The sequence below is a fragment of the Rhodamnia argentea genome, chromosome 4, assembly GCF_020921035.1.
Source record: "Rhodamnia argentea isolate NSW1041297 chromosome 4, ASM2092103v1, whole genome shotgun sequence".
Lineage (NCBI taxonomy): Eukaryota > Viridiplantae > Streptophyta > Magnoliopsida > Myrtales > Myrtaceae > Rhodamnia > Rhodamnia argentea.
In genome coordinates this window covers 14,747,428-14,767,075 of record NC_063153.1, presented here as the reverse complement: position 1 = coordinate 14,767,075, position 19,648 = coordinate 14,747,428, and the positions used below count along the sequence as shown (strand labels likewise).

General features: G+C 38.8%; 2 protein-coding genes across 4 annotated transcripts; one reads left to right on the top strand and one right to left on the bottom strand.

Annotated features, from left to right (window-relative positions):
• Positions 1-926: 926 nt before the first annotated feature.
• LOC115749119 (arginine--tRNA ligase, chloroplastic/mitochondrial-like) lies at positions 927-11,063 on the top strand. 3 transcript variants are annotated; one of them, XM_048277626.1, is made up of 19 exons: positions 927-1,143; positions 1,705-1,775; positions 1,891-2,027; positions 2,191-2,266; positions 2,352-2,453; positions 2,590-2,805; positions 3,139-3,219; positions 5,647-5,730; positions 5,840-5,944; positions 6,462-6,640; positions 8,040-8,124; positions 8,354-8,540; positions 8,735-8,804; positions 9,285-9,354; positions 9,549-9,638; positions 9,845-9,913; positions 10,011-10,109; positions 10,738-10,858; positions 10,902-11,063. In XM_048277626.1, exons 1-18 carry the CDS (start codon positions 1,029-1,031, stop codon positions 10,846-10,848), a joined length of 1,947 nt encoding a protein of 648 aa, XP_048133583.1. In that variant the 5' UTR covers positions 927-1,028; the 3' UTR covers positions 10,849-10,858; positions 10,902-11,063. The 3 variants fall into 3 exon arrangements, with proteins under 3 accessions (XP_048133583.1, XP_048133581.1, XP_048133584.1); XM_048277624.1 differs by having other exon boundaries at positions 928-1,143; positions 10,738-10,852; positions 10,896-11,063; XM_048277627.1 differs by having other exon boundaries at positions 991-1,143; positions 1,701-1,775; positions 10,738-10,852; positions 10,896-11,063.
• Positions 11,064-12,581: 1,518 nt separating this feature from the next.
• Positions 12,582-13,700, bottom strand: LOC115749124 (uncharacterized protein DDB_G0271670-like). Its single transcript, XM_030685821.2, has 2 exons — positions 13,272-13,700; positions 12,582-12,950 (listed from the first exon to the last, which is right to left on the bottom strand). The coding sequence occupies exons 1-2, from the start codon at positions 13,607-13,609 to the stop codon at positions 12,635-12,637; spliced, it is 654 nt and encodes a 217-aa protein (XP_030541681.2). The 5' UTR covers positions 13,610-13,700; the 3' UTR covers positions 12,582-12,634.
• Positions 13,701-19,648: the final 5,948 nt, after the last annotated feature.

The following is a 19,648-nucleotide window of genomic DNA, read 5'->3' as shown; positions in this document are numbered from 1 at the left end:
AAACGAGCAACAACATAGTTGAAGAATCCGATTCAAAGTCGAGGAATAATAAACAACCATTACAGACTAAGATAGAACAATTTATCGTATTTTTTTCACCTGACTTTACCTATGCTTTTCCGAATTCTATTCTCTACCGTCTTTATGCTTTTCCAAATTCTATTCCCTGTCATCTTTTTCACCCATCCTTTCACCGCCTATTCTAGCCTCCTTTCGAACAAACTGGTAAGGAAAACAGAAAAGAAAATGGTGCGGTCCGTTTGTTTCGCAAATAATAAATAATACGAAGATTATTTTTCTAAAAATAATTACTTGTACTTCTTGAAATAATTAGTCCATGAAAAATATTTCATTATCGACAATAGCTATGTCTAAACATTTTCATAGGCGATAGAATTTGTTCGTTTTGGTGAGCGATACAATTGATCATTTTTATGAATATATTTTTTAAATTATTCATTTTTCGCGAAATAAATGCATCATTTTTCAGGTTTGTCAGCCCTCTTCTAATGAAAAATAGAGGATTTTAGGGCCGCTTCGCTTTTGCATGATCAATGACAATAGGGTCGGTCAACACTCTCATAGCAATGGTAGAGGACCCATAACCCTCCCCCACCTTTGCATAGGATGGCGTGGCCTGCTACAACCGCGACGGAGGGTTGCCTAACCCTCTGCCGGTGTTTGCATATGATCATGTCATCTCGGGCCAACGCCACCCATCCACGACAGTCATAAACGGTGGCGGAGCCCTTTGCTACCGTAAGTAAAATTTACTCATATTTATCTTACTGCCCCAACAAAATTCTTAACATGGACCAACCAAAATGTCCACCTGGACCGGATTCGCTGACGTGTCATCATTTCGTTGGACAGCTGTGTACAATTGAAGAGTGGGGAGAGAAGCTACGATCTCCTCAAAATTGCCCTAAAGCCGCGACGAGCAACGGCGCCGAATCCCCCACCGGGCAAAAAAGCGTGGGGTGCAAGGAAGCCAAAAAAGCTCGAATAAATAGAGGGAGAGGGGGGTAATGAGAGGAGGTCTCGGACTGCTCTCCACGGTTTCTCCTCCTCCGGCTCCGGCTCCGCCTCCTCTTCTCTGCTTCAGCCGCCTCCGCCTGCGCCTCCACTCTCTCTTCTACTCCGGTGAGCCCTTCTCTCTCTCTCTCTCTCTCTCTAGGTTTGGGTTGGGTTCGGATTCTTCAGCTTCCGTGCGCGCTCGGCTGCTTATTCTTTCTACTTTCGCTGTTTGTGCTGATTTTTTTTTTTTCGATAATCGGAGTGCTCTCCGCCTCCGCGTGCGTGCATTGCTGGATGCATTGTCCGTTTTGCTTCGCGATTGCCGAACTAGTGTAGTGCACCTGTGACTGAGCTCGTTGAGCGTTTTTCTTGTTTTGGTTCGTTTGTTGGTAGTCGGAGAGTGTTAGGTTCGGAAGTTGGGGTTTTCAGTTTGGCGGTGCTTTATCGTCAGGTTTTGGTAGAGATTCCGTGGGAACTGCGGTGGTATGTAAAAGGAATTTGGACTGTGATGATGCGTGCTCCTTGCTGTTTGTGCTTTTGGGGATATGTTTTGTGACCGATCCTTCTATGCATGTTCTGTGTACATAAATGTGTGTAGTGCGGGACGATATTTGGTAGTCAATTCTGTGTTTGTGTCTAGTCCAAGTTCTTCTGGTAATTTCTTGCAATCCTTGTGAAACTAGACAGATATCCTGAAAGTGAAATCTAGAAAGTCAGTTTGGACCGTGAGGACACGAGCAGTAACAACAATGGCGAGTGTAAGTAACCCATTATTGTCAGTTTTCTTCTGTTTCTGCTTTTACAACCATGGCCGGCACCAATAACTGTTCTGTTGAAATTATTTTTGTGATGGTCTCGCTTGGCATTTCCCAGGATCAAGAAAACGTTGGCCATGTAAAGCAACAGCTGGCAAAACTATTTGAGACATCTCTTAGGGCAACAGTCCCCGAGGAATTAGATGTTGAGCCCTTGGTTGCTGCTTGCACCGCAAAGTTTGGCGATTACCAATGGTAGTTTTTTGACCCGCCTTCTGGTCATTTAGAAATCAATAAGTTTGCTGGAATTGTAAGAATTTGTTGCTTTGCATTTTCCAAATATGAAGGTTTTGTGGCCTCATCTTGTTTTCCCACTTTTGATTTCCTAATAATAATTTGTGATGATCATGCGTGGTAGCAACAATGCTATGAGCCTATGGCCAAGGATCAAAGGGAAAAAGACCGAATTCAGGGGTCCCCCAGCAGTAGGACAGGTAGCATACTATTGACCGCAGAGTTCTCTAGTCCATGAATTTTCTGGCTTAGCGTCTTCTAACTTGTCATATTTATTCTTTCTAGGCACTTATGAAGAACCTTCCTTCATCTGAAATGGTAGAGGCATGCTCTGTTGCTGGACCTGGCTTTGTGAACGTCACATTATCAAAGAATTGGATTGCCAAGGTGATTTCGTTTCTTAAAATTCTGTTTCCAATTGAAGGCCATTGATATCGTTGTGGCAGTTGAAATAGATCTTTTGTAGGAGGCCAGATCGAGCACCATGACTCACACAGTTGTAATTTTTTAATTGTTACTCCAGATCATTCAGAAGATGCTGATTGATGGAATTGAAACATGGGCGCCTAGGCTCTCAATTCAACGGGTGGTGGTTGACTTTTCTTCTCCTAACATTGCGAAAGAAATGCACGTCGGACATTTAAGATCTACTATTATTGGAGATACACTGGCTCGCATGTTGGAGTTTTCAAATGTTGAAGTTCTTCGTCGAAACCATGTTGGTGATTGGGGGACACAGGTGATTCCTGAAAATTTGCTTGTTGTGTTGACTATTTTCATAAGTTGGGGATTGATTTGTCTTAAATCTATAAGGGCCATAAAGCTTCCTTCTTGTGCTTCACTGGGAAATTGAATCATTTACTATCTGAAATTTCATCCCCCTCATGAGATTATACATCCTAAAAATCAAGCGCTAGCTGCCTTTGCCGCTTTGAGGGAACATGCGCCTACTTTTTTTCACTATACTGCTGATGACTATTGATGATGCAATATGCTCTTTTGAACAATTCAAAAATTTGTTATATTGTACTGTCATGCCATAAGTAACGTACCTGCAGTATGGGTTTTGCAGTTTGGCATGTTGATTGAGTTCCTTTTTGAGAAGTTCCCTGATTGGGAAAGTGCTAGTGGAACTGCCATTGGAGACCTGCAGGTTAGAGATGTTTTATATTTCTGACTACTGGAGCTTCAATTGATGACATGCTGTTTAAGACCTTGTATAAAATAGCATAAAATGCTTTCTTGTCTGCCTTTGATCTGGGGAGTGCTCGTTTATTTCCTACGGGCAGCAGGATCTTTCTTCCTTTTGGATTCAGACATTAGTATGCGATGAATCTAGCCATTCCCCATCATTTAGATAGTTACTCCATTAACCCTTCTCCATCTGCCTGGGGTAAGGCTTTGCAGTGAAAGATTTTCAACCTTGATGTTCTTCCCCACTCAAACTTCTTGTGCTTGCTTATCAAGCATGGCAGGAAAATGGAGTTGGTGAATAAGAAGTAATTATTCTATAATTGGCTTTTGATGTGACTAGCTGTTGTTTTTATGTAAATGGGGTGAGGTTATGGGCAAATGCTTTCTTTAATCATTTCTTTTTCTTTGGTTTTATTTCCTTCTCCTCTAGCTGGCTGAAGGGACATATTGCCACCTATGGCACGTCGTTTGTTCCGATGCATGTTTTATCTTTTTTCTAGTTATCACAAGCGACAGTGGACCTATTGTGGTAAATTCTCTTTTCTGGTGTATTTGATTTTCGCTCTTATAAATGATTCTGTATAGGGGTTGTATTCCCTTGTAATATTAGGTGACTTTTTTGTTAAAAAAATTAATTTTAAACTGATTCAAGAAATTTGTTGCAACTCTGGATCGATTTGACAATTATTTAGGTATGAGAAAGTTGAAAATGACGGAAATAGCCAGTTTGGTTTTCTGCTAACTCTTGATTGATGTTGTTTCTTATTCATTTGTTATTTTCTCGTAATCTTTCCCTTGTTACAAGTGCATGCCTTTTTTAGGGCTCCATTATATGATTATATCAGCTTTCCTTGTCTATTTGACAACTTATTTTCCTAAAGAAGTTTTCTTTTCCTACAACTAATTCTTGAGTTTTCTTAGCATTCATCGCGAAAAGGTTTAGGCATTTCTATTCCATCCACTTTTGAAGGCTGTTTTGGCATGTTGATGAAGTTCTTTTTGCAAAGTGCCTAGATTGTGAAGATGTTAGTGAAACTTCCATGGGAGACCTGCAGGTTACAGGATTCTTTTCGCATATATATCTGAGTGCTGTTTATATGGGGAATATGCTGTGTATGCAACCATGTATAAGGGCACAATTATGTCTTGATGTGTGCTGCTTTTTATTTTTTATGTATACTACTTTCTTTATTTTATCGAAATTGGTCATTCATATGTTGACTGGCACTTGAATCTAACATTCTCCATTTTTAGCGTATGTATGATGTCATCCCGTCAACCGCTGTGTTTTCATTGCCAAAAGGATTTTGAATCTCTAAACATTTGTTGCCACTCCAGTCCCTCTGGCCTTGCTTATATAGCATGGACAGGGAAATAATGGAGTTGGTGAAAGAGAAGTAAATGTTAGGTTCAATAGGCTTACTACTTGATTGGTTGTGTGGTCCCTGTGCAATTTAGTTTGAATTGGAGTGAGGATATGTGTCAATGCCTCAATTAGTTATCTTTGATTTTATTTCCTTGATCTCTAGCTCGCGGAAGGGGCATAGGCCATGCCAGTGGCAAGCATGCGTTTTGATGAATGTTATGTTTAACTGCTTTGGTTCTTATAAGACAGTGATTGGACTTGCTTATTTGTTTGTAGTGATAACAAAAAAAGAAATGGAACCTTTTATGATGGATTCTCTTTGTAGACATGAAATTGTAAGTATTCTGTATAGTGCTGTTCATATTGTTTCCTTGTTATCTCTTCGCCGATTTTCTTTTTCATTGAAAATGAAGTTACAACAGCTGGGAAATTTCTCATATGTACGAATGAGAAAAGATACGAGAGGAAACTTTTTCCTACCTCCTGATTGCCTTTTTTCCTCGTTGATATTGTTCTTTTCTCAATTTCTCATTCTTTCTCCTTGATGTTGCTGTTAGTGCATGCTTTTTATGGCTTATTATCAGCAACATTTCTTCTCTATTTGACAACACTTTCTCCGATATAAAGAAACTTTATTGTCTTCTGTTGCTAGTTATTTATTGTGTTTGGCACGATTATTGCATAAATTTTGGAGGGTTGCAGTTCCATTCATTTGTGATGGAGGTAATTGTTGTTTTGGAAAGATTTTGTAACATTTATTGGGTGAAATCTCACTAATTTCTAGGCTCAGTAGCCCTCTCTGTGTAGTCAGATTTTCTATGCTTAATGTCTTCTTCTCCCAGTTGCTCATCTTTCTTTGATGTTCATTTTGCAAGGGTCCAAAATACAAGCAACACATTAGAACTTTCACATTAAGCGCGATGGCTTACGAAATTTACATGGGATATTCAAAATTTTCTCTGAAACAGAAACGATTGGGCTTACAGATTTGCTTTACTCAATTCAATTGGTGTATGCCAGGCATTTTATAAGGCATCAAAGCAGAAATTTGATGAAGATCCAGTTTTCAAGGAGAGGGCACAGAAAGCTGTGGTTCGCCTTCAGGTTAGTGTTGTGTACTAAGGACACCTGCAATTTCCATGTTCTTATTTTTTTTTTAACTGCCATTAGGACATGTAGTCTTTCGTGAGGTGACTGTTGAGCTTGTCTTTAGGGTGGGGAACCGAGGTATCGCAGTGCATGGGCACAAATCTGTGATATTAGCCGAAGGGAGTTTGATGGGGTATATCAGCGCCTTGAAGTTTCATTGGAGGAGAAGGTACAGTAAACTGTGGTATTCCTGCTATCAGTCAGCATGTGGTTTATATTTTGTCGAGACATCTCGTGATTTAAGATCTATTTTGACTTATTGGATGCTCTTTCCTGTACATGAGTGATCATTGATAACTAGGTTGAGATATATTTAATCTACAAGGTGCATTTTGACTAAGTAGTCAATATGAGGAAGTCATGGTGATGGAATATTTCTATATTATCCATGACATTAGCTCCATGGAAAATCTTCTTCTTTTGAATGCTCGTACTTATCCTATTCAACATTGTAGTGGTGAGAAAGATGGTTATTTTTCGTGGTGTTGAATAGTTTAAGAGCATTGCTATATGAACTTTGCGTCCTCATTTCCTCTAATTTAGTTTTCTGTGACATAGTGGAGTGATGGATTTCCATTTGACTTTAGTGTGAGATGTTTTTTGACATGCTGGGAATAGTGCGTTTCCACCACTGAGCATTTTAACTGGTAAATCGTAATGGTTTTTTATGCATTGCCTTTTGTCAGGGAGAAAGCTTCTACAACCCATATATTCCTGGTGTATTGGAGAAGCTGAGCAACTTAGGGTTAGTTGAAGAAAGTGAAGGAGCTCGTGTGATATTTGTTGAAGGGTATGAGAGACCTGTGATCGTAGTGAAGAAAGACGGCGGTTACAACTATGCATCAACTGATCTCGCTGCCCTTTGGTTAGATTTCTTTAAACTTGGAAAGACATTGTCTTTTCTTATTTTATGTGACCATCATTTATGTTAATTTCTTTAAATCAACAACATTAACATCAATGTCACCTTTATCCCAAATTAGTTGGGGTCGGTGGTTGATGAACCCAAAAATAAATAAAATAAAAGCAAGACCAATTGAGGAAAAAGAAATAATTATATAAAATAAAAATATAAATATATATAGGAAAAAGGACTAAAAAAGACAGTTTGGAACATAGGAATTCTGCTTTTCCACAATGCTAATAGCTTTCCTCCACTCCATCCTAAGACAAACCGTACGCCAATTTATTTCCCACTTTATTAAATCTTGTTTTATTACTTTTCCCCAGGTAAGTTTTAGCCTTCCTCTTCCTTTCTTCATGTCATGCTCTCGGTAACAAACTACTGTTCTTACGGGAGCATCTAGGGATCTTCTTTAAATGTTTCTTTAAAATTGATTTACCCTTCTGCTTAACACATCCGCTTCAAATGTTCGCATTCTAGCCTGTAATGCAGTCCGTCCCTTTGATTTGACAGTCTACTGTGAGGCATTTTCTTAAGTATTTTAGTGAACAAATCTTAATGATCTTTGCTATTAGAAATGATGCAGAGAATCAAGGTTTTCACAAGAATAACGAAACACAGAAAATATATTATAAGCTGTAGAAGTGATAACAAAATGTCTAGGGTTTAGAAAACCAAGAACTCCTAAAAGTATAATCTGCTGTAAAGAACATTAAAAAGAGGAGGGCTTATGAGTTATGGATAGGGTTTTGGACTATTTATAATTCACTCAAAACAACACTTGAATCTCAGCCTGAGAGACAACTAAATATTAATCAGAAAATTGTGAAATTCCTGTAATACATTCTGCATCAAGAACTCTTGTTCATAGACGTTCTTCTAGTTTACCCCAGGTTGCTCAATGTTACAATATTTTCCTCTATTTGAGGAGGGGCGTAAATGGTAATTCAGAAGCATTGTCGTTATTCCAAATTCATTTTATGTTATTTATTGGTGTTCTACTATTGTAACTGTTAACATGTTCGCAGACATTCTTCTAGTTTACCCCAGGTTGCTCAGTGTTACCATATTTTTCTCTATTTGAGGAGGGGCGTTAATGGTGATTCAGAAGCATTGTCATTATTCCAAATTCATTTTATGTTATTTATTGGTGTTCTACTATTGTGACTGTTAGCATGTTCACAGACATTCTTCTAGTTTACCCCAGGTTGCTCAATGTTACAATATTTTCCTCTATTTGAGGAGGGGCGTTAATGGTGATTCAGGAGCATTGTCGTTATTCCAAATTCATTTTATGTTATTTATTGGTGTTCTACTATTGTGACTGTTAGCAATAAGGTCTCACCTGACAATTGTGCAGGTATCGCCTGAACATAGAAAAGGCTGAGTGGATTATTTATGTCACTGATGTTGGTCAGTCAGAGCACTTTCAAATGTTTTTCAAGGTGAATATTCGGAGCTGTATGCTGTTCTGTTTAATTTCTTTGCTTGTTTACTGTACGTGTTGTGATCCATTTGTGTCAATATAATTTCTGCATTCAATCTTTATGAACTTGTCGACTTGAGGATACATGCATGTATTGGCTTATACATTAGTGGTCTTCTTTGCAAGTCCATATGATCTGTTAGTGGCATGGAACTAAGCTTACTTATACCTTTTTTCTGTTTTTTCAGGCTGCAAAGCGTGCAGGTTGGCTTCCTGATGATGATAAAGCATACCCTAGGGCTAGCCATGTTGGCTTTGGTCTTGTTCTTGGTGAAGATGGTAAGCGTTTTCGAACTCGCAGTACTGAAGTCGTTAGACTTGCGGATTTACTGGATGAAGCCAAAGCTCGCAGTAAAGCAGCACTTGTTGAACGTGGTATGTCACTGTTTTTTATTTGGGTTTTATGGAACTCATCGGCTCAGTTTGGGATGTATATGTTGAATTGATACCAGACTCTTTCCTAGTTGAAATTAATTACTTGATTTGCACCTTTTGACTACATAAATATTGTTGAGTGATCAGCATTTTCATTTAGAAGCCTTTCAAATTTATGGTGGAACTTTCATCAGGCAAGGATAAGGAATGGAGCGAGGAGGAGCTTGACAAAATTGCAAAGGCAGTGGGTTATGGAGCTGTGAAGTAAGTCCACTGTCCTGCTAGCAAGCCTGCCATGGTTTTTGTTATGCGGGTTCCATGCTCAGAAACAGCTCTGATGAGATGGTCCATGTCATTAAGTGGGTCTATTACCAAAATGCAAGTTAGACATTAGTGCGTTGAAGAAGGCCTCACGGCCTCAGTAAAGCTTCAGGAAGCACAAGCTGAACGAAACCTAGACTCTAGCAACTGACAAACAAGAAAATTTTCAGAAGTGACGTACTAATCTATAAACTGTGATGGGTTAAAAAGTTCCTGAGATTATTCTTCTATGCTTTTGTTTTTGATAAGATAGTATATACTCTTTGTACAGAATTACTTAGAGCATTTTCCTGACTATTAAGAGAAACGGTTGAGCATATTTTTGTGAATTGTTTTTGCATGCCTTACTAAGTAGTGGTCTGTTCAGTCCTGTATAGGGATTTAGGAGTAGAAAGAATTGATATCCTCAACTTCTCTTCGTAGGTACGCCGACTTGAAGAACAATAGGACCACAAACTACACCTTCAACTTTGATCAAATGCTTAATGATAAGGTGAAGATTGATCAAAAAGCTCTTGGTTGTGTTGAGTGGATTTGATTATTACATTTTTTATTAAGTTCACTCAGTCCATGAGTTTATATCCCATTTTTACCAGCACGCACACATGCACATATGCTTCTCCTTGTTTCTTTATCTGTCCCTTCTTCATATTCCTTTTTGGCTTAGTTTGTTATTTATGATGACAGGGGAATACTGCTGTCTATCTGTTGTATGCCCATGCTAGGATCTGCTCAATAATCAGAAAATCTGGTAAAGATATAGAGGAACTTAAGAAAGTAAGTAGTCTGTTTTTTATGTTCAATTATCATTGTAATTAATGTTTATGGTACTTTACGACAACTTAACCAATGATGTCTTCTCTTTTGAATGCTAATTAAATGACCTCCTGGTGATTTATTTGGGACTTGAAGCTAAAATTCCACTGCGCTACAATTTCATCATTTCTGTCTTTTGTTTTTTAAGTCATGCTCTTTGGCTGTAGACTGGAAGCATAGCATTGAATCATCCAGATGAACGAGCATTGGGACTCCATCTGCTCCAATTCGCTGAGGTAGGACATGAAATAGCATGATTTTGACAATGTCAGAATATTCTTTTTGCAAAGTGGAGTGTATATTAATATTACTTTCTTGATTGTCACTTTGCAGACTGTGGAGGAGGCTTGCACTAATTTGTTGCCCAATGTGTTGTGTGAATACCTGTACAATTTGTCAGAGAATTTTACCAAATTCTATTCGAACTGCCAGGTACTATTACATGCTTGGCCTTTGTTATGCTTCACGACAGCAGGACATGAATTGCTACTTGTTTCAAGCATTTATGCTATGTGTTGGTTGCGTCTCTTCACTGTCTGATTGTTGAGTTTGCTGATAATCTCAGTCCATAACTGGAAAGTGGTAGGATTTTAATGCGTAGAGCTTTTGAAAGAAAATTGCATAATTTCTGGCTCTCGTGAATAAAGTCTTGAGAGCAGATATGCAACTGTCTCCTTTGAAGGGCTAAAATTTCAAAATTTGAAGTTTGAATTGCATCTCTCGAGTGGTCATTGTACTCCTACTGTTTTTGAGAAACACTCTTATTTCTGGATAATATTCCTAAGGTCTCAGCTTTGCCTCTGCACATTCTTTGTGGTATGAGATGAGATGTTACTTCCTTGCAATATAGCTGGCACTAGAATGCTTCGTTTCTATATCGGCCCTATTCAAATTAAGGGAAGTGGCTTTCATCAGAATGCATATGGATGCGTACACTGTGCTTATTACATACTTACGCATGGGCTTAAACTACACCCCAATAATCTTCATGTAGTTTAGCTTAGATGTTACTGAAATTAGTCCCGAAACAGTTTCTTATAGATGTTGAAATTATGCACAGGTGGTTGGATCAGCAGAGGAGACGAGCAGGTTGCTACTGTGTGAAGCGACCGCCATTGTTATGAGGAAATGCTTCCATCTCCTCGGGATTGTGCCTGTCCACAAGTTATAAATACATTAGAAGAGGATACTTTCCAAGCTCCCACAAGTTATAAATACATTAGCAAAGGATACTTTCCAAGTTGTGTGGGTTTACTACACCGATGCACCTGATGATTGGGTTAGTCATGGGACACTATATGAAAGCAGAAATTTTTCGTGGTTAGCTTTGTATGCATGCTGGGGCAAGAGGATTTCGCAATGACCTAATCCTCTCTTTCTTTTACACGTACTGTATTGCTGTTGCATTGCATTTCGCGTGTACTAGAGAATACCGGCACGCTATCACGGGTGGACGTAGATCTATTAGTGCACAACAAATCTCATCCTTTTGCTTTAAAATCGCAATTACATGCTTCGAATTATAACATGTAACGATGAGTTTAAACGGCGGTTTTTTATTTTTGGCAAATTTGATATTGTCAAAGATCAAGTCGAAGCCAATAAATGCAGATCAAAGTAAGAAACTGACCCTAATCGATCCCGATTTAAGTGGATAACCATTTCCAGTTTAAGCAAAGTACAGGATTGTCAATCCTCGCAAGAAAAGGAGAAATGGAGGGAAACGGCTATTCAATTTCAAGTGAAAGCATCAACAAAAAACGTGTTCTGCAGAAATTAAAGAAAATAGAAAGAAGAAATGTTGGTGTATTTTTTTAGTTGGAGATCAGATTGGTTTTCATTGGAGGCTATAGATATGTCATTTTCTCATTTAAGTTGATCATCATACATGGTCAATGAGTTCTGATGTATTTGCGGGAACGCCAAAAAATTGACAATGCTTGTTTTCTGGAGATCAATTTTTACGCCGACAGAAGCCTCAGGAGCTTCACTCCTGAAAAAGAAGAAACGAAATGTTGCTTTGTTTACAAGAAAAAGATTTAAGTCTCCATTGTAAGACATAATCCTATACAAAAAATAATCCTTAACCCAGTTTAACGATATCGCGTAGTCTTGAAACATATCACGTTTTTTTTTTTGATTCAAGTCACTTGATAAGGCTTTTATCCAAGTCCTCCATGTCGGAAATATGAAACCTCTTTGATGCACCTTGTGACTATCACCATCAAATAAATACAAATCCGCACAACTTTACGTTTTTTTTTTTTTTTTTTTTTTAAAACGCATAACCGACCATTAGACCGATTCACGTGAGGTTGTACTCGAATAGAAATAAGCAAATTTTTTTTGGAATAGAAATAAGCAAATTTTACAAAATTTAATTTCAAACCTAACTTGTTTAAGGTTATTTGATTGCATCGCACTAGTAGTCTTTGAATACATATCACGTATTTCTTTTTACGCTTGATGCAAGTCATTGGATAAGGCTTTTATCCAAGTCCTCCATGTCGGAAATATGCAACCTCTTTGATGCACCTTGTGACTACGCTCTCCGCCGGCATAACCGACCATTATGCCGATTCACGTGAGGCTGTACTCGAATAGAAATAAGCAAATTTCGCAAAATTTAATTTCGAACCTAACTCGTTCAACGTTATTTGATTGCATCGCATTAGTTGTTTTTGAATACATATCACGTATTTCTTTTTACGCTTGGTTTTTCAAACCGGAACATCTTATTCTTTTGTAAATGCATAGACTAGGACTAATAACAATAAACGAAAAAACACATCACGTTATCATCCAAAATCACCGGCTCCTGATTATATTTAACCCTAAACTCTCCCTTAATCATACAAAGCAACCACCAAAAAAAAAAAAAAAAAAAAAAAACAAATGTTCCACGGATTGAAAGATGTATTCAAGACTAAAGAGAGTATATGCACATCGATCAAAACTCAAAACGTCTTGAGTACCCGAATGGGCGGTCTATTGCCGAGCGAAGTACACCTCTTGCCTAGATGCGAAGAAGAAGAAGATGATGATGAAGAAGAAGATGAAAAAGCAGATCTTGATGACGAACCCTTCTTCGATATGATCGCCTTGGGACTAATCGATTTGCTGGGACTGTCCAAGCCTCCTCCATAGCTTTTGCACAGCTTCAATCTCTTTGCGTAGGGCCTCTCCTTCTTCACCAGATCCTCCACGCTCTTCACGCTCGCCAGCGACGTGAATGACTGCGATTTCCCATCGTAACACCTCGAGAGCCCCCTCCTGCGCCGCGACAAGATCAAAAAAATTCAATTACCGCCACTTCCTGTCCGAAAATCAACTTAGAGAAATATGTAACACTATAGTTTTCCGCATGATCTTAGTTCAACTAATTTAGTGGCTCGGAATCTTCCTTCTCATTCAATCAGAATGGTGGAGAACTACCATACTACGATAATTCCGTGTTCTTCTCTTGATGAATAAAATGATCAAGTTACAAGTTATGTAGAACGACATTTCATTCTCGCAATATCCGATCCACTAGCGTCTTTCGATCCTAGATCGTGTTCGCATACCAAGGGAAGATAAATACTTGGAACTTACTTAATAGGAAGGTGAGCCATGAGGTCCGATAACTCGTACAAAGGTCCGTGTTTGCCCGCGAGAGACGAGGAGGACGATGAGGACCTCCACCATTTCGGAAGAGGAGGCGAGGGAGAAGAAGAAGCGTCCTCTAGGAGATCGGACGAACACGACGGCCATTCCCGAGAGTCTCTCGAGCCTCGATCTTCCACAGACGACGTCCCTACCGATTCCGAATCATCACAGACATTACCACCACCACCGTCCATGATCGTCCACTCCTCTTCCCTCGGACGATCATCAAGAAACTTCAAACCCAGATCGCCAAAGCTCTGGTTTTCTTCAACCATTGATGTCATGAACAAGATGTGAGAGAGAGAGAGAGAGAGAGAGAGAGAAGGTGGTCTTATCTCTCAAGGCTATGCGCAGGATGGATTGTGAAGTGATCCTTCACAGGTTGCTCTTAAGGAAGCGTTATGTGGTGGGAATAAATACACACGCAACGTAACGTACGTACCCAACAGCAAAAGATAAGGCAACGTAACGAGATGTGCTTGAATGTTTATCATAACCATACCAAAGCGGAAGGGAGGGAGGCTGCCCATGGATAGGTTAAAAATGGACCGTTTCTTTTTTCTCCTTTTTCCTTTTTTTGGGAAATTTATTGGTCATTTAATTAATTAATTATCTATCTATTTTTGGAATATGTTTACGTGACGATTTCTTTTTATTTAATATGAGATCGACAGCATACAACGAGCCGCAAAAAATAAATAATTAAATAATTAAAAATCACTCTTTTAAGAATTTGAGTCCTTACGTTATGCTATTATTCTCACGATCATAAAAATAAAAATAAAAACTGTTATGTCAGCGAATTTAATTATTGCCTTTTCTTGGCACGAGATGGACTTTTATCCTCAAGGAGGAGTCGGGAGTCATCATAATCGGCTCTCGGAAAGAAGATAAGGCACAACCATGCCTTTTGTTTTTGTTTTTTTTTTTTTTTTGGTTGGAAGGCAATTCACATGTACACATGTCCGAGTCACCAGTATGGACGTAGCTATCCCTTTCTCTCTTGATGGGGTAACGGATCAAAACCCTTCCTTATCTCTTTGGCCATCTTTGCCTCATAAAGCAATAACAACCCCACCGTGTTCAGATTTTGACCTTTCCTTTTGAATTGTGTTTATTTATATATATTACACGCCTTTTCCAGAACGGGGAGTCCCCGTTGAAATAAATTGGGGGAGGTCGCACCGGCTTGGCGTCTCATGAGGGTTAAGCTAATCAGTCATAATCTGTTGCCGATTGCCGGTAATTATCCACTAATCGTGCGTTCGAGTCCCCAAGTTACTTCTTAATCTCAAAAAGTCTCGGTTCGTTTTGCTTTGTAGAATCGATTGCGTCCCCGACGTAATATAACCTCGACTCTACTCCTACTAATATCGTGACGGGGCAAGTTGTGTCGGACTCCTCAAGATAAGCAGCAGAATATGGCTCGAACGGGATTGCCCGTCGAGGGCATAAAGTAATCATCGACGTGAATTGCCCATTCCAATCCTTTCGTTCTTTCAAGAAAAAAGAAAGAAAGAAGAAGCTTGGACCCTTCTTATTCTCTGTTTTGTATTGTTTTCCTTGACATGAAATCGCGAACCAACTTCCAAAAGAAGCTGCTTATCCAACGCCTCTCTGCATGGTCGAACGTCAATTAAGCCCCCTCGTAACCGTCTCGACGCTATTATTAGAATTCATTAGCAAATCCACAGATGGAAACACAGACACACCAAGTGTCTCTGGAAATATTTTATTATTCTCTCTGTCTAATCTTCCTTCCTCTTTTGACTTCAGCGCCAATCCCGAGTCATTAAGACCCAAATCGCCAAGACAAGAACAGCCTTCTGCCCTTGCCTTGTCGCACCTTTCTCGTAGCACTTTATCATTAAAGTAATCGAATCGAGAAAGACCGGCCCCCACGTAACCCACGAATTAAATAAAAGAATATCACCAAATTTTTTTTATACATATTTTAATGAGATAATAATAATAATAATAATAATAAATGCGATTCTCCATGGGGGTCGGGGAGGGAGAGTTGGCAGGAGAGGATAAGGAGGTTGACTTGGGTAAAGGAATCATCATGATTGAGGAGGGGGCAGAGAGGATATTCCCTTACCTTCCTCCCTTTCCATCTGATGCACACCACGTGTTTGTTTCTTGGACAGCTCCTCCCCCACCCTTTTTGATTCTCATGATCTTATCCACACTTTTTCCTCCCCTCCTCAACGTCGCCCACGGCTTTGGCCCGGGGTGGGTGGGCGGCCTGATCGTGCCTTTCGCCTAATTGAATGTCCATTTTGCACCCACGGATTGGAAATTGGATAGAGGAATGGCAATATTGGCCAGCCCCACTTATCTTCTTTGATGCCTTCCGTTCACTTCTCTCTCGGTCCTTTTCTTTTTTGTGCACCTCCTCTTCTCATCTTTATCCTTCCTTTCGAAGAAGCACGGAGCAAAGAGAAGACGACGGGACGGGACGGGATGGGATGGGACGGTTTCGGGGTGATCGATCCTGTTCCGAACCCTATTCCTAGTCGGTCCTCGAGTAAAATGGGAGCTCGTCTCGAGCTCGAGATGGGTTTTTAAATGAAGTCTTGAAGAAATTCCGATTAAATTTACGAAAACTTGCTCAGAGCCTTACAAATATATGATTTTTCGTTTTAAAAATTTGAACTTGTGCAAGTTATAAACCTATTGTATATCGGCTAATTAAACCCTAAACTTTTTAATTTGGCCAATTTAATTCTAAACCTTTTAACGATTTGCCAAGATAGTCATTCCGGCGAATTTTTATCAAAAATCATTTATATGGATGTCGATCGTCTTATGTGGCATGACGAATACTAACCTAAACAATTTCAACAATATTTTTTTACTTTTCTAATTTTTTATTATAAATTTTTAACTTCTGACCCTCATCGGCCACAACCGAGGTTGGTGGCCCTCTCCGGCACTAGGCAAGGGCTCATGACCCCTCGCCGGATCTTGGGGAAGCAGCAACACCCAAATCCAGCATGGGCCAACGAGCCCGTCCTGGCCCTCAGTTGTGTTTTGGGGACCTCTATCGGCTGCACACCGGCGGAGAGAAAGAAGAGAAAAAAGAAAACACAAAAGGAAAAAAAAAAGCAAAATTATTTATATAAGAACGGTTGGCATCAATGTTAGCGATTTTTGGCCAAAATTGACCACTATGATTATATTGGCAAATCGTCCAAAGATTTAGGACTAAATTGGTCATATTAAAAAATTTAGCATTGAATTGATATATGCACAATATGATTAGACATTTTTTTTTGTAATTATCCCAAATATAATGAGGAGTATTCAAGGGCAACATAATCCACTACTCAAATGATTTGATTAGACGGATTTGGGTTTTAGGGTGCTACTAATAATGCCATTGCCCCCTCGAATCTCACAGGATTGATTTGGAAGAAGGTTGCTCACCTTTTTTAATGCAATTTTGTTGACCACATCTTGTCCGCACGACCGAAAATTGTGATGTTCCGTAGTTGTGCGCGGCTCATACCTCCTAACACAATCCCTAGGCTTCAGTCCATAGTCCGAGCGTGGACCAAGGGGGATCTTTGCACTCTAGAAGCCCCTGAATTTTTTTATCACATATAATTGGGAAAATTATAGAAAAAGCCCTAAATTTATTATACCAAGATATAAACATTTAAGTTGTACTAATTTAGCTCTGAATTGACGATTTGCCAATTTAATCCTAAAACACTTAGTATCATCAATGGAAATAGGCTACTAGTTCACTTGTCTGCTAACAACCAGTTATGATAATCCGATAATCAGTATAATAATTTCACTTTTTGTATTGTAATAATTAGGTGCCAATCGTAGTGTCCGACCATATGGGGATGATTGCCCAAAGAAGTTATAAAAACTATTTTACGGCGGCCAATTCAATCCAATTTAGTCTTAAATATTTTTATGATTTGTAGTTTAGTCCTAAATGTTTGGATGTTTTGCTAATGTAGTCATCTCGGCCAATTTATTCCTAAAACACTTGGTATCATCGTCGGAACTAGGCTACTAGTTCACTCGTCTGCGAACGATCGGTGATGATAGTCCAATAACCAGTCTAATAATTTCATTTTTTGTATTCGCATAATTAGGCGCCAATCGTAGAGTCCGAACATATGGGGATGATTGTCCAAAAATGTCTTAAAAACTATTGTAAGGCGGCCAACTCAATCCAATTTAGTCCTAAATATTTTTATGATTTTTAATTTAGTCTTAAATATTTTGATGATTTGTCAATGTAGTCCTCTCGGCCAATTTATTCCTAAAACACTTAGTATCCTCACCGGAACTAGGCTACTAGTTCACTCGTCTGCTAATGATAACCGATGATTATCTAATAATTTGTATAATAATTTCATTAATTGTATTAAAATAATCAGGTGGGACTAGTTCTTGCAACAAGGTTTGGCTATAATATGTATAAAGATTTCGATTTTCGGTGTCCACACCGAATTTACAATGTCACCCTTACATCTACAATTAATTCTAAGTTAGTAAATTAGTAAAGGGTACTCGACCTCCGACCACAAATAAATAAATAAAAAGGTTACTCGACCAATCGAAAAAAAAGTGGTCAACAGTTACAATTACATTTATAAAAAATTTTAATTATATTCGGCGCACATTGCCTCTAATTATAGTTAAATTTACCGGTTCTAACTTTGTTCCAACTAGTCCCATCGTAGAGTTTGACCATATTGGCATGATTGCCCAAAAAAGTCCTAAAACTATTGTACTGCGGCCAATTCAATCATAAATCTTTCAATTCAATTTAATCCTAAATATGTGGATGATTTGTAATTTTAGTCCTCAATCTTTTGACGATTTGCCAATGTAGTCCTCTCGGCCAATTTAGTCCTAAAACACTTAGTATCATCGAAGGAACTACTTCACTCGTCTGCTAATGATGAGTGATGATAATGATCCTATAATTAGTATAACAATTTCATTAATTGTATTCGGATACTTCAGTGCCAATCGTAGAGTGTGACAATATGGGGATGAGTGTCCAAAAAAGTCCTAGAATTAATGTACAATGGTCAATTCAATCCTAAACATTTCAATCCAATTTAATCCTAAATATTTTGATGATTTTTAGTTTAGTTATAAATCTTTTCATTATTTGTCAATATAGTCCTCTTGGCCAATTTAGTCCTCAGATACTTAGTATCATCGACGGAACTAGGCTGCTAGTTCACTCGTTTGCTAACAACCAGTGATGATATTCAATAAGTAGTTTAATAATTTCATTAATTGTATTCGAATAATTAGGTGAGACAAGTTCTGGCAACAAGATGCTTAAGTGTACGTGTTAACTGGGTCGTTATTGTTTTCTAGATCCGCCACATCGTACACTTGTACGGATGGGGACACGGAACAACCGGTCCGTGTCACATTGCATAACATCGGGTATTCAGGATGCTGCAGAGGCAGCTTCAAAGCAACATGGAACACGGAACACAAAAGTCGGTCTACACTGCTACTGCAATACTAAAGTACGCTTTAACTACATGAGAATCCTTGGCCTCCATTGCCCTCGCAAAGGCACAAGCACTTCCAGGATTATCTTCTAAACACATGTCTAATAGTCATAGTATTTATAGTCCTAGATCATATTCCTGGAAACCGCATCCGAATCGGCATGAATTTCTTCGTGCCTATTGCCATCATGTTATTCAAGGTTTGCTGTCAATATAAAGTAGACTTCTGAACTTCAATGGAAGTCTTCGAGATGCAAAGTATAACAAAATCCAGTCTCTTAAACCTAACTAAGAACATCTTAGTGAGCAGCATCAAGTGAGCATCACAAGAAAGGGAAAGGGTAATGTAGTAGTGGCATTACTATAGAAAGATCTTTGTTTTGATCACCCTTTTACCCTCACGCTATTCAGGATGACAGAAGGAGAAAGTCATTCACATCAGTTGCTATATCTCACTGAGATATTGCAAACACGGTGAAATGGCAGAACGAACCACGCTAACTGCTTGAGACAAGTGTCAAACAAAGTGACTTCTTTTCAGCACAATCCATTGACCATGCCTTGTTTCCAAAAAAAGCCATTGTGCTAGAGGTTTGACAATCTCGTCTGTTTTACAAAGACAGCAGTAGAACTACATTACATATTTCCTGCTTAGCTATGGATCAGGAGAAATCTATTCCTCATACCAGTTTTGCAGTCACCCTCATAACTTAGTACTAGAATTTCCAAAATATTCACCTATAGCTTCATTACATCCAGGTGTCTTTTATAAGATGGAGCATGTAGTATTCAGATTGGAGACGTCTTCCATTGTGC